At 44.3% G+C, this 14,941-nt stretch overlaps 1 protein-coding gene across 4 annotated transcripts in view; it reads right to left on the bottom strand.

Moving 5' to 3' along the window:
- LOC137522951 (uncharacterized) overlaps positions 1–14,941 on the bottom strand; it is a 190,513-nt gene that overhangs the window by 28,574 nt on the left and 146,998 nt on the right. For all 4 annotated transcript variants that reach the window (XM_068243109.1, XM_068243110.1, XM_068243111.1 and 1 more), the window contains exon 4: positions 7,937–8,077. In XM_068243109.1, coding sequence (XP_068099210.1) covers positions 7,937–8,077 — 141 coding nt within the window. The remainder of the gene's footprint in view (positions 1–7,936; positions 8,078–14,941) is intronic.

Here is a 14,941-nt window from a genome sequence, read left to right as displayed (position 1 = left end):
GTGCCAGGTTCCTGTCCAATCCCGATCTCCAAGCGACTCCTGTTTCAACCTGGGCACTCCAACTAAGTTATATTTTGTTTAAAGGGGAATTATTCCATTGGGCATTTGATGTTCTCAATCATTCCGATTTGAAAGAGAGACCGCTGGAATTTCTAGCGTTTGTGATCCATAACTGGTTGCGCATAGATCCATTGCCTTTTCCTCTAAATGAACTCCTGGCAGCAGGCCAATCAGCTGCTCCTTCAATTTTTTGCAAAAATGATCAGCAAGCAGAGAGTGTTCCTGATAATTTTCCTGCAGCTTTGAATAAATCGCCAAAGGCAGCAGGGTCTAAGACAAAACGCAAACGTTCTAAGAAACGTGTCCGATCTGCAGAGTCGTTATCCTTAGCGACTGAGACCTATAATGAGATTCTGCCATTAACAGATAATGAGATGCAATTGTCTTTCAGGGGAGTTAAATGGACTTATGAAACTACTAATGAACTTTCATCCCTGGCTAGGGAAAATAAAGATTTTTGTTTAAAAGAATTATCTGAGTATGATTATGAGGAGATATTACAGAGTATTGAACAAATCAACTTATTTGTGAAGCAAGGGAAGTTTGCATACACTACAGTTCAACACTTGCTACAGGTATTGGAGATTCTTAAGGATAAGGAATCTGCCAATCACCTGCTAATTAACCCAATACATGTCCCTGCCACAATCATATCTGCAAACTGTGATCTGCCTGTTAAGTATGCTTGGAATCCTCCATTTGAGAAAGGAGAGATGGAAGCCCTGGTCAATGAATGGAAGAATGATTCAAGTTCATTTTGTCAATTTTACAGTGCACAAAGTGAATTAGTATTGAATGCATGCATTAAGTCAGCCTATAACCTAATAGAGACTGGTGTGTGTAGGTATGACTGTGTGGCTCCTTTGATTGATGTGTGGGAACTGATTTTGGATGATTTTTATGTGACTCCGAATTCGCAAATATGGCGTTCTGACCCGCCTGCTTCAGCACCTTTCACTGATTCAGCAGGTGATTTGGAGCTCTTTTTGTGTGAAATTGAAGTTCCTGCAATTCCACCCTGTACCATGGATAACTCAGTGTTACTTCCCAGTAAAACAGAAGCCACTGATACTTTCTTAACCTTGCCCTGCACAAATTTCTCAGCAGAGAATCCAGAGGTCCTGCTGACTTCCGAGTCCAGCCTAGCCAGTACTCATGACTCTTTGTTCAGTGAAACAGACACCAGAAAAATCTTGCCTGCATCTGCAAACACTTCTGCAGAAATTACCTGTGTTAATAAAGTTCAACTCCTGTCGGATCCAGCAGATGCCAATAGATGCACTACATCAGTTTCCGAGTCCCAGCAATCCTGTCTAGAAACCTCAGAACCCCAGCATCTGAATTTTCCAATTTTACAAATGAATGGTGATTCAGATGCGCAAACATTGTGTCTTGATCTTCCTGTTTCTACACCTCGCTCTAGTTTCGTGAATAGCTCAGAGCATCTGCTATGTGAACCTGAAATCGCAGAATTATTACCTTGTTCAGAAAATGTTCCAATAAATTTGCCCTGTACCATGAATTGTGCAGTAGATCTCTCCAATGAAATTCAGGTCACAGAATCATTATGCTGTCCAGCAGGTGCTTCCATGGTTTTGCCCTGCAATATGGACTGTTCAGTGATCCTGTCCAGTGAAGCTGGGGTCGCAGAGTCCTATGCTTCACCCAGTACTTTGGATACTTCAAACCCTCTAGCAGAAGACTCTGAGGCACTGCTTACCTCAGTGGGTGTTGCAGCAATTTTCACTTGTTTAGCAGCTGTTTTGGAATTACAGTCTGCTCTAATAAAACTTGATGAATCTCTGCCCAGTGAAGCAGAAGCCATTGAAATATTGTCCTCGTCAGCAAGCGTGTTAGATACCTTGCCCTGTACACAGTCTGATTTAACCAATGTTGTTGAGTCCCTCTCCAGTGTTGTAACAGCCGAGGAACTCCAGCTCTGTCCTCTGAATGTTTCAGAAGTCTTGCCCTGTAACATGGATAATTCTGATTCTCTGGTCAAAATAATAGAAATCTCAGAATTTCAGTCCGGTCTGATGAGTGTTTCTGAAACCCAGCCCTGTGTCCTGAAAGATTCTGGTTCTCTGGCCGCTGTGGCAGAGGTTCCAGAGTCCCCTTCCTGTCCAGGGAATTCCTCAGTTTTGCCTAGTCCAGTGGGGGCTGCTGCAATACTGACTTGTTCTGCAGCGCCTCATGAGCTCCAATCCAGTGTATTAGATGAGTCTCTGTCCAGTCCAGAGGTAGTTGTGGAGTCCCTATCTGGTTCAGTGCATACATCAGAAGATTTGTCCTGTCTTGTTAGTGCCCCTGAATCTGATTTGTTACTGACTTCGCTGGAATCAGCGACATCTAAGTCTGATCCTGCATTCTCGTGTAAAAGTCCAGTAGTTGCGAAGTCTAGTCATGATGATTTTTTTTTGGCCAGTCCTGGTTTTGGTCCTGTCTTGGCTGACCCTGAGGCTCACAGTTCCTTTACATGCCCAGAGGTTTCTCTTGTGCCAGTGTGCCCAGATGTTCTTTGTGTGCCAGAATGCCCAAGTGTGTCTAAGGTGTTAGCGTGCTCTGATGCTTCCTTAGTGGGAACATGTTCTGATGTTGCCAGTCTGCCTGCATGCCCAGAGATGGTTCTGGTCTCTGAAAGCCCTGATCTTGATGTTTGTCCTTGTGGCCCTGACTCGAGAAGTGCCCTAGGTTCCATAGGGGTTCTTGATAGTTCTCCATGTGAGCCTAAGGGGCGTTCTGACCTATGGGGGTCTCTTTGGAGCTTCGAAGTGTTCTGGGAGATCTCTGAGGAAACTTGTCCTGGTGCCTTGGACTGGTTCAACAGTGGGTTTTGTGTTGGTAAAGATAGTCCCGGTGGGCATTGCAAAGGCTTTGGCGTTTTTGAACGGTTCCTGGAAGGCGGTGGGTATCGCTCAGGGGGTTTCGGAGGGCTTTCTTCTGGAAATCATGGTTCTGATGGGTGTCACACTGGGGCTTGTAGTACTGATGGGTATGGTTCTGTAGGTTCTGGTTCTGATGGGTCCAGTCTTGTGAGGACTGATTCTGGAATTTGGTCTTGCCGGGCTGTCCCGGTCATCATGAATTATCAGTCAGACTGTTTTGTTGGGAATTTCAGTTTTGAAAAGCGTCTGGAATCCGCTTTTAAAGGGGGAGGTACTGTCATGATCGCTGCTGCAGCAGGTATTGCTGGAAGCAGTAGTGCTGCAGCTCAGGCAGTTCTGATCTATTTCCATGCAAGCTGCATAGCTTTGTCTGCCTTTCCCTGCTGTCAGCCTGTGACTGATTATCATTCACCTGTGTGGGAATCTGCATGTCTGCTCCCATTGGATGACCTCAGTATAAAGATCTGCTTCCTGCAGGGTTTCCTCGGGTTATCATAAGCTTCAGTTTAAGCCTGCCTTGCTGTCGCTTCAGCCCCCGATCGTGTTTCTTGTTCTAAAGATACTTTGCTGGTCTTGCATCATATATTGGTTCATTGCCAATATATATGCATACCAGCACCTTTGTTATTTTCCTTGTATTTGTGTTACGTTGATACATTAGTGTCGCTGATGTATACGTACACGAACTGTTTATATCCTGTGTTCAGTTAGTCAGCTTTCCAGCACGTTTTGGTAGTTTGCGCGTACCGCGATCACCCGTGCTGAGCTAGTTATCCTGTTCCTGGTCCTGTTTGTGGATTGCGTTCATCTCTGCGAGGAGATAACGAATCCTTCTGAATCCTGTCCTGTTACCGTTTGTGGATTGCGTTCATCTCTGCGAAGAGATAACGAATCCTTCTGAATCCTGTTCCTGTTACCGTTTGTGGATTGCGTTCATCTCTGCGAAGAGATAGCGAATCCTTCTGAATCCTGTTCTGTTACCATTTGTGGATTGCGTTCATCTCTGCGAAGAGATAGCGAATCCTTCTGAGTCCTGTTCCCTGTATTGCTCCAGTCTAAGTCAGTGTTCCTGCTTATGTCATATATCGGTTCATTGCCGATATATACATATGTTAGTCAGACGTTACAAATAGTTTCATTGATAGCTGTAATTGTAATACGCTAGGAAAACATACTTATTGTATATTTGTCTGTGTTATGTTCATCTACCTTGATCCTGCTATTTCCTGACTATCGTGTCCTGTCATTGTGAGGCACGCCATCGCTGCAACGCATTGGCTGCCTCATTCCAGTCTGTCTTGTGGACGCTTGCTGTCGCTAAGTAGCGGCAAGCTAGCAGGCGTTCATTCTGTCTACCTGTCCTGATCGCCTCAGTTCTGGTTTATGCGCTCAGCGCTACTTTGCGCTGAGACGTTATAGCGAAAGTCTGCACCGGCGCTGTGCGCCACAATCTCCTATTGGAGTCAGTCCTCCCCTCCACTACACTAGGGATATCCTGATTCCTTGCGCTAGTGTGTGTATCTCCTCCACGTCAGCTCATGCGCTGCATGCTGACTGAGGGGAATACACCACCAAGCCTTACAGATGCAAAACGGAAAAAATGCACCTTTATTTCCAAATAAAATATTGTCGCCATACATTGTGATAGGGACATAATTTTAATAGTGTTATAACCGGGACATATGGGCAAATACAATACGTGAGTTTTAATTATGGAGGCATGTATTATTTTAAAACTATAATGGCTGAAAACTAAGAAATAATGAATTTTTTCCGTTTTTTCTTATTCTTCCTGTTAAAATGCATTTACAGTAAAGTGGCTCTTAGCAAAATGTACCCCCCAAAGAAAGCCTAATTGGTTGCGGAAAAAACAAGATATAGATCAGTGCATTGTGATAAGTAGTGATAAAGTTATAGGCTAATGAATGGGAGGTGAACATTTCTCACGTGAAAACGACGGAACCTGAATGGGTTAAAGTGGACCCAAATTAAAAATACAAGATTTCAGAAATAAAATCTATTTTCAAAATTATAATAATAAATAGCAGCCTTTTTTCAGCTGCATGATGACAAATATAAAATATTTTACATTTATTGTAGGAACCCCTCCCTTCCTTTCATATTGCTGGGACAGAATCCGGCAGACTGGTGGAGTAGGTGGTGCCCGGCAATGGAGGAATTGCTAATGGCTGCCACCTGTATAATCCTAGTTATGAAAATAGAAGGGTAAAAAGCATGCACTGAAATGCTTATAGGCTTGAAGGAGTGTTTATTTATCTTTGTATGTGTCAGAGTGGTGCAACTAAATATTTTTAATTAAAAAAAATGTTTGGTTTGGGTCCGCTTTAAAGAGACTCTGTAACTTTAAAAAACTCTGGGGGGGAGGGGTTACTTACCTTGGGAGGGGGAAGCCTCTGGATCCTATTGAAGCTTCCCCCGTTCTCCTCCGTCCCACGGTGGTCTCACTGAGCCCACTATACCACAGCCGACAAGGAAATCGGCTGTGGGGAAGGCGCAGTAGTGCCTGGAATATTTATCTTCCCCAGCACAGGCACAGTAGCGGCTCTCCACCAGTGCTGCTCGGATACCACTTTTCACTATCTGGATCTAATTCAGATCCGGATACCCAGATATCCGAGTTCAAAATTTTCCAATCCGGATCCGAATCGGATATCCGACCTCAGTATCCGGGGTATCCAGCCGGATTCGGATATCTGGATAGAAAAAATGGAAGTGCCCTTTAAATTGCTTTAAAAATGGTTTTTAGGGTAAGTGAGGAATGTATCATCATTATTTTGCAAAGGGAAACACTAATTGATGATGTGGGGACTTCAAATCCCCCCCCCCCCAAAAAAAATGGCTGTCAATTAACATTAGGCCTAGATTCCAGACAGCAGTCGTGCAGCCCACATTGGGCTCGATTCACTAACCGGCGCTAAGTGTTAGCACCGGCGTGAAAACCTTTTTTGCCGCTAGTGCGCACAAAGCTACTTTGCGCGCAGCCCCGCTCACTGCGCGTTGCACCGCACACTAATATAGGCGCACCCACGCTGTGCGCACAGTGGGCAGGACTTAGACTGATGTGTGGGCGCAAACTACTTAGCGGCGTAGTTTGCGCCCGCTAAGTGATAGGGCACACTAACCAGCTTAGCGCCGGTTAGGGAATCAAGCACATTGTGTCCAAAGTCCGACTGCACAACTGGGACATGATAATTTTCAGCCAAGAAACCTCCAAAAAATGATGCAACAATTGTGTTTTGGGTTAAATATAGGTGGTATCAGTGGCCTGTGGCACCCTGGCCTGGCGGTGGGAGCTGCACAGGCAGCAGGAGCAGGGCAATGCAACAGCAGGTGTAACGTGTGCCAGGAGCATGCTGGCCATGGCACGTGGCACTTGCCAAGTGTCACGTGGCACTTGGCAGGTGTCACTTGGCACGTGGCACTTCGCACGTGTCAAGTGCCACGTGACACGTGACACGTGACACTTGGCAAGTGCCATGTGACAAGTGTCATGTGACACGTGGCAAGTTCCACATGACATGTGACAAGTGCCACGTGACACTTGGCAAGTGCCACGTGACACTTGGCAAGTGCCACGTGACACGTGGCAAGTGCCGAGTGACAGTCAGACAGCAGAGGAGAAGACACTAGTGCACACTAACTGTCACTGCTCATAGCACAGCAGTTCTGTAGAAAGCTAACACAGTGGTACTACGACTCTAACAACTACTAGCACTGACTGCTGTACTACAGTACTAACTACACAATAACACAGTAATCCTATCCCCTAATCCCTAAACTAACCTATACCTAAGACTTATAGCTGACCAGCAGGCAGCAGTTGCCTGGTCTGTGCACAGCCCACACACAGACACATAGCAGCTGTATGCAGCACACACTGACTGTCACACAAATGACATCAAGCTAATTAATGATTTAACAACAGTGTAGTGATAGTGAAGGGGTTAATCACTGAACAGCTTTTGGTTTATCACTGTGTACAGTCCTTCCTAGGCTAGCATCACAGGAGCACACACTCTAGCTGTCACACTATAACATCAATCAAGCTAATTAATGATTTAACAATAGTGTAGTGATAGTAGTGAAGGGGTTAATCACTGAACAGCTTTAGGTTTATAACTGTGTACAGCCCTTGCTGCTAGGCCACCAGCACTGGAGGATGTCTCTCAGTGAGCATTCAGCAAGACAATCTGTCTCATCATGGCAGCCCTCCTTATTATACAGGGGGGCTGGCCAGTGTTCCTTTCTGTGATTGGGTGCCAGGGCTTAGGCTGGGAGGCCTCTGATTGGCTCAATGAGGTCAGGTGGGGCCGTCCAGGGTTCCCCTCTGTGATTGGTTGCTAGGGCTTCTGCTGGGAGCCCTCTGATTGGCTCCAGGACGTCATCACCTTAGATACAGTATTTCGGATCCAGATATCCCCGGATATCCGCGGATATCTGGGTATGCGCCCATGTATCCGCAGATAGCTATCCGGATTTGGGCCCAACTATCTGGAATCTGAATCCAATCCGGATAGGCCTAAAAAGTTTGGATATCTGGAATCCGGATGAGCACCCCTGGCTGCAGAAACCTTTTAGGACGCAGTCTGCGAGAGTATTCCGCCACAACTGCCTGCTCAGTTTTCATTGCTGCTCACGTGCCTGCACAGGTCAGGGGCACTCAGCTGCTGCATACTCATTCCTGGCCACTTCCAGGACATTCCCAACTTGCAAGCAGAAATATACAAACTGTGTAGGCAGGGGTGGCTATGGCGGAATTCTCTTTCCAGGTGAAGGATGCCAACCCAGAGGAACTTTGGAGCCCGGTCCGAGCACTTTGTAAAGCAATTGGAGGCCATTTGGTAAAAAAAAGAAGAATGCAGACCTCATCCTAGAAGGATTATGCAGCTTCACAGGTATTTCCTTTTTTTAACACCGGTCACCCCCGTTATCCTTTAATAATGTGAGAAAATAGAATAAATATACTGTACTTGATGTTGTGGTGGATTCGGTAATGCATATTTGCTCATTCCCAGTACACTCAATAGTTGATGATGAGTAGCACCAGGCATATTCGGTTGATCTGCATGTTGGGCACATCAGTCCATTGGTTTGTCCACTGTCACCTGGAACTGATAGGAGAGAGTTGTTAGTCCATGTTGTAATAGAAACAAGTGCTGATACAATTATTCTATTAGATTGTAAGCTCGCAAGGGCAGGGCTCTCTCCCCCTTTTGTGTCTTGGAAATCATTATACATTTTTTTCATCATGTTACTTTTATCACTGTCATTACCAATTCTGTATTTTGTTTTCTGTATTTTGTATAATTTTTTTGTATTTTGTCGCTATGGGCTCGATTCACAAAGCGGTGCTAACCCAGTTAGCATAACTAAAAGACTTTAGGCGTGATGACCATTGCACCACGCTGGTGAAAAGCCAGTTTAGGCATGATAAGTTTAGGTGTGATAAGTTTAGGTGTGATAAGTTTAGGCGTGATAAGTTTAGATAAGTTTAGATCGCTTGCAAAGTCCCGCACGCAAAGCAGCGCCATTAAACTTTATACGAAGTGCACCAGACTTTGCTAGCATAAAACTTTTGATCAGCTGTGCACTGCGGTGCTAACGCAGTTGACGCTTAAACTTATCATGCCTAAACTTATCATGCCTAAACTTATCATGCCTAAACTTATCACACCTAAACTTATCACACCTAAACTTATCATGCCTAAACTGAGTTTAGGCGTGATAAAGGGCTTTTCACCAGCGTGCTAACTGTTAGCACCGCTTTGTGAATCAGGCCCTAAATATGTATCTTGTAAATTGGTGTACACCATTGTCTGCATTATTATGTACCCCATGTTTGTTTCTTACTTTGTACAGTGCCACGGAATAAGTTGGTGCTTTATAAATCAATAATAATAACTAGCCGACATTCGGCGTGGCATACGCCGCATAAGGGGGTAGTGGGCAGGAAGGGGGTATTGGGCAAAGCGGTGGGGAGGGGGGTCAGACCCCCCTCCCTCTCCTGGGTCCCCCATGTGTGCTCCCCCTCCAGCTTAAGCTCAGCAGAACCCCTCTTCACCTGGGTCCCCCATGTGCGCTCCCCCTGCAGCTTAAGCTCAGCAGGACCCCCCATCCCTCTTCTGGGTCCTGCATGTGTGCTCCTCCTCCAGCTAAAGCTCAGCAGGACCCCCCCCCCCCCCCCTCCCTCACCTGGGTCCCCTATGTGCACTCCCCCTGCAGCTTAAGTTCAGCAGCAGCCACCGCTATTAGTAAGAGGCAGCAGGCGGAGATGACTCACTTCTTCCGCGTTCCAGCGTGCATTCCACTGTCATCACTTCCTGCAATGCCCCCACTGTATTGTAAGTGTACGGCATTGCAGGAAGTGACGACAGTGGAACGCACGCTGGAACGCGGAAGAGGTGAGTCATCCCCGCCCGCTGCCTCTTACTAATAGCGGAGGCGGCTGCTAAACTTAAGCTGGAGGGAGAGCGCACATGGGGGACCTAGGTGAGGGAAGTGGGGGGCCAACCCCCCTCCCCACCACTGTGCCCAATACCCCCTTCCTGGGGGCAGGGCGCTACTTCTTCTTCTTGCTTGGACTGGTCCCTTCTTCTTGCTTGGACCGGCCATGGGGGCAGGGCGCTACTTCTTCTTGCTTCTTACTGCCACAAACATGAATCAATTTTATTGGAATTCCACATAAAAGACCCACACAAAGTGGTGTACACATGAGAAGTGGAACGAAAATCATTCGTGATTCCAAACATTTTTTACAAATAAATAACTGCAAAGTGGTGTGTGCATAATTATTCGGCCCCCTTTGATCTGAATGCAGTCAGTTGCCTATAGACATTGTCTGATGAGTGCTAATGACTAAATAGAGTGCACCTGTGTGTAATCTAATGTCAGTACAAATACAGCTGCTCTGTGAGGGCCTCACAGGTTGTCTAAGAGAATATTGGGAGCAACAACACCGTGAAGTCCAAAGAACACACAAGACAGGTCAGGGATCAAGTTATTGAGAAATTTAAAGCAGGCTTAGGCTACAAAAAGATTTCCAATGCCTTGAACATCCCAAGGAGCACTGTTCAAGCGATCATTCAGAAATGGAAGGAGTATGGCACAACTGTAAACCTAATAAAACAACAAGGCCATCCACCTAAACTCACAGGCCAAACAAGGAGAGCGCTGATCAGAAATGCAGTCAAGAGGCCCATGGTGACTCTGGGCGAGCTACAGAGATCAACTCTCAAGTGGGAGACTCTGTCCATAGGACAACTATTAGTCATGCACTGTACAAAGTTGGCCTTTATGGATGAGTGGCAAGAAGAAAGGCATTGTTAACATAAAGATTCCTGTTTGCAGTTTGCCACAAGCCATGTAGGGGACACAGCAACCATGTGGAAGATAGGGCCTTAGTTTGAGGACCACTGCTCTAGACCATCAACCACACTCAGGGCCAGGCTTTAGCATGTAGTGTGGTCAGAGGTGGGACAAGGTCCTTCAGCACCCAAGGCTGAGACAGCAAAGTGCGCCCCCCCATCCCTCCCACCCCAGCTGTCACACACTGATTGCTATTACACTAAGAGGTGCCCCAGGGCCCCCACCCCCCACCCCCAACACCTTAATCTCTACTTATCTGGCTTGCAGTCGCTGCCATGTATCACCTTTTCTTATTTCTTTCTGCTTCAAACACAATTGGGAATGACAGCTGAATGAATTGTGCACCCCCTCCTACACTGTGCCCTGAGGCTGCAGCCTCTCCAGCCTCAGCCTTACTAGTGGGTAAGACAAGTACCTACTACCATGCAGTGTGGGTCATGGTCTAGAGGTTAAGACAGATACCTACTACACACTAGGACCTGGGTTCAAATCCCAGCTATGCTATATAAGCATGCTTTTCAAAAAGTACAAATCCTTAATCATGCTACTTTTTCTATCGAATTGATCATAATGGAAGTATGGTTTATGCTACCGCCAGCTTTAGCATGTAGTGTGGGTCATGGTCTAGAGGTTAAGACAGATACCTACTACACACTAGGTCCTGGGTTCAAATCCCAGCTATGCTATATAAGCATGCTTTTCAAAAAGTACAAATCCTTAATCATGCTACTTTTTCTATCGAATTGATCATAATGGAAGTATGGTTTATGCTACCGCCAGCTTTAGCATGTAGTGTGGGTCATGGTCTAGAGGTTAAGACAGATACCTACTACACACTAGGTCCTGGGTTCAAATCCCAGCTATGCTATATAAGCATGCTTTTCAAGAAGTACAAATGCTTAATCATGCTACTTTTTCTATCGAATTGATCATAATGGAAGTATGGTTTATGCTACCGCCAGCTTTAGCATGTAGTGTGGGTCATGGTCTAGAGGATAAGACAGATACCTACTACACACTAGGTCCTGGGTTCAAATCCCAGCTATGGTATATAAGCATGCTTTTCAAAAAGTACAAATCCTTAATCATGCTACTTTTTCTATCGAATTGATCATAATGGAAGTATGGTTTATGCTACCGCCAGCTTTGGCATGTAGTGTGGGCCATGGTCTAGAGGGTAAGACAGATACCTACTACACACTAGGTCCTGGGTTCAAATCCCAGCTATGCTATATATGCATGCTTTTCAAAAAGTACAAATCCTTAATCATGCTACTTTTTCTATCGAATTGATCATAATGGAAGTATGGTTTATGCTACCGCCAGCTTTAGCATGTAGTGTGGGTCATGGTCTAGAGGTTAAGACAGATACTTACTACACACTAGGTCCTGGGTTCAAATCCCAGCTATGCTATATAAGCATGCTTTTCAAAAAGTACAAATCCTTAATCATGCTACTTTTTCTATCGAATTGATCATAATGGAAGTATGGTTTATGCTACCGCCAGCTTTAGCATGTAGTGTGGGTCATGGTCTAGAGGTTAAGACAGATACCTACTACACACTAGGTCCTTGGTTCAAATCCCAGCTATGCTATATAAGCATGCTTTTCAAGAAGTACAAATGCTTAATCATGCTACTTTTTCTATCGAATTGATCATAATGGAAGTATGGTTTATGCTACCGCCAGCTTTAGCATGTAGTGTGGGTCATGGTCTAGAGGTTAAGACAGATACCTACTACACACTAGGTCCTGGGTTCAAATCCCAGCTATGGTATATAAAAATGCTTTTCAAAAAGTACAAATCTTTAATCATGCTACTTTCTCTATCGAATTGATCATAATGGAAGTATGGTTTATGCTACCGCCAGCTTTAGCATGTAGTGTGGGCCATGGTCTAGAGGGTAAAACAGATACCTACTACACACTAGGTCCTGGGTTCAAATCCCAGCTATGCTATATAAGCATGCTTTTCAAAAAGTACAAATCCTTAATCATGCTACTTTTTCTATCGAATTGATCATAATGGAAGTATGGTTTATGCTACCGCCAGCTTTAGCATGTAGTGTGGGTCATGGTCTAGAGGTTAAGACAGATACCTACTACACACTAGGTCCTGGGTTCAAATCCCAGCTATGCTATATAAGCATGCTTTTCAAAAAGTACAAATCCTTAATCATGCTACTTTTTCTATCGAATTGATCATAATGGAAGTATGGTTTATGCTACCGCCAGCTTTAGCATGTAGTGTGGGTCATGGTCTAGAGGTTAAGACAGATACCTACTACACACTAGGTCCTTGGTTCAAATCCCAGCTATGGTATATAAGCATGCTTTTCAAAAAGTACAAATCCTTAATCATGCTACTTTTTCTATCGAATTGATCATAATGGAAGTATGGTTTATGCTACCGCCAGCTTAGCATGTAGTGTGGGCCATGGTCTAGAGGGTAAGACAGATACCTACTACACACTAGGTCCTGGGTTCAAATCCCAGCTATGCTAAATAAGCATGCTTTTTCAAAAAGTACAAATCCTTAATCATGCTACTTTTTCTATCGAATTGATCATAATGGAAGTATGGTTTATGCTACCGCCAGCTTTAGCATGTAGTGTGGGTCATGGTCTAGAGGTTAAGACAGATACCTACTACACACTAGGTCCTTGGTTCAAATCCCAGCTATGGTATATAAGCATGCTTTTCAAAAAGTACAAATCCTTAATCATGCTACTTTTCTATCGAATTGATCATAATGGAAGTATGGTTTATGCTACCGCCAGCTTTAGCATGTAGTGTGGGCCATGGTCTAGAGGGTAAGACAGATACCTACTACACACTAGGTCCTGGTTCAAATCCCAGCTATGCTATATAAGCATGCTTTTCAAAAAGTACAAATCCTTAATCATGCTACTTTTTCTATCGAATTGATCATAATGGAAGTATGGTTTATGCTACCGCCAGCTTTAGCATGTAGTGTGGGTCATGGTCTAGAGGTTAAGACAGATACCTACTACACACTAGGTCCTGGGTTCAAATCCCAGCTATGCTATATAAGCATGCTTTTCAAAAAGTACCAAATCCTTAATCATGCTACTTTTTCTATCGAATTGATCATAATGGAAGTATGGTTATGCTACCGCCAGCTTTAGCATGTAGTGTGGGCCATGGTCTAGAGGGTAAGACAGATACCTACTACACACTAGGTCCTGGGTTCAAATCCCAGCTATGCTATATAAGCATGCTTTTCAAAAAGTACAAATCCTTAATCATGCTACTTTTTCTATCGAATTGATCATAATGGAAGTATGGTTTATGCTACCGCCAGCTTTAGCATGTAGTGTGGGTCATGGTCTAGAGGTTAAGACAGATACCTACTACACACTAGGCCCTGGGTTCAAATCCAGCTATGGTATATAAGCATGCTTTCAAAAAGTACAAAATCTTTAATCATGCTACTTTCTCTATCGAATTGATCATAATGGAAGTATGGTTTATGCTACCGCCAGCTTAGCATGTAGTGTGGGCCATCGTCTAGAGGGTAAAACAGATACCTCTACACACTAGGTCCTGGGTTCAAATCCCAGCTATGCTATATAAGCATGCTTTTCAAAAAGTACAAATCCTTAATCATGCTACTTTTTCTATCGAATTGATCATAATGGAAGTATGGTTTATGCTACCGCCAGCTTTAGCATGTAGTGTGGGTCATGGTCTAGAGGTTAAGACAGATACCTACTACACAATAGGTCCTGGGTTCAAATCCCAGCTATGCTATATAAGCATGCTTTTCAAAAAGTACAAATCCTTAATCATGCTACTTTTTCTATCGAATTGATCATAATGGAAGTATGGTTTATGCTGACCGCCAGCTTTAGCATGTAGTGTGGGTCATGGTCTAGAGGTTAAGACAGATACCTACTACACACTAGGTCCTGGGTTCAAATCCCAGCTATGTATATAAGCATGCTTTTCAAAAAGTACAAATCCTTAATCATGCTACTTTTTCTATCGAATTGATCATATGGAAGTATGGTTTATGCTACCGCCAGCTTTAGCATGTAGTGTGGGTCCATGGTCTAGAGGTTAAGACAGATACCAACTACACACTAGGTCCTGGGTTCAAATCCCAGCTATGCTATATAAGCATGCTTTTCAAAAGTACAAATCCTTAATCATGCTACTTTTTCTATCGAATGATCATAATGGAAGTATGGTTTATGCTACCGCCAGCTTTAGCATGTAGTGTGGGTCATGGTCTAGAGGGTAAGACAGATACCTACTACACACTAGGTCCTGGGTTCAAATCCCAGCTATGCTATATAAGCATGCTTTCAAAAGTACAAATCCTTATCATGCTACTTTTCTATCGAATTGATCATAATGGAAGTATGGTTTATGCTACCGGCCAGGCTTTAGCATGTAGTGTGGCCATGGTCTAGAGGGTAAGACAGATACCTACTACACACTAGGTCCTGGTTCAAATCCCAGCTATGCTATAAAGCATGCTTTTCAAAAAGTACAAATCCTTAATCATGCTACTTTTCTATCGAATTGATCATAATGGAAGTATGGTTTATGCTACCCGCTTCAGCTTTAGCATGTAGTGTGG

Source organism: Hyperolius riggenbachi, chromosome 6, assembly GCF_040937935.1.
Source record: "Hyperolius riggenbachi isolate aHypRig1 chromosome 6, aHypRig1.pri, whole genome shotgun sequence".
In the NCBI taxonomy this organism is placed as follows: Eukaryota; Metazoa; Chordata; class Amphibia; order Anura; family Hyperoliidae; genus Hyperolius; species Hyperolius riggenbachi.
Note: the sequence above shows the minus strand (reverse complement) of the source record. Positions and strands in the feature narration are given on the sequence as shown.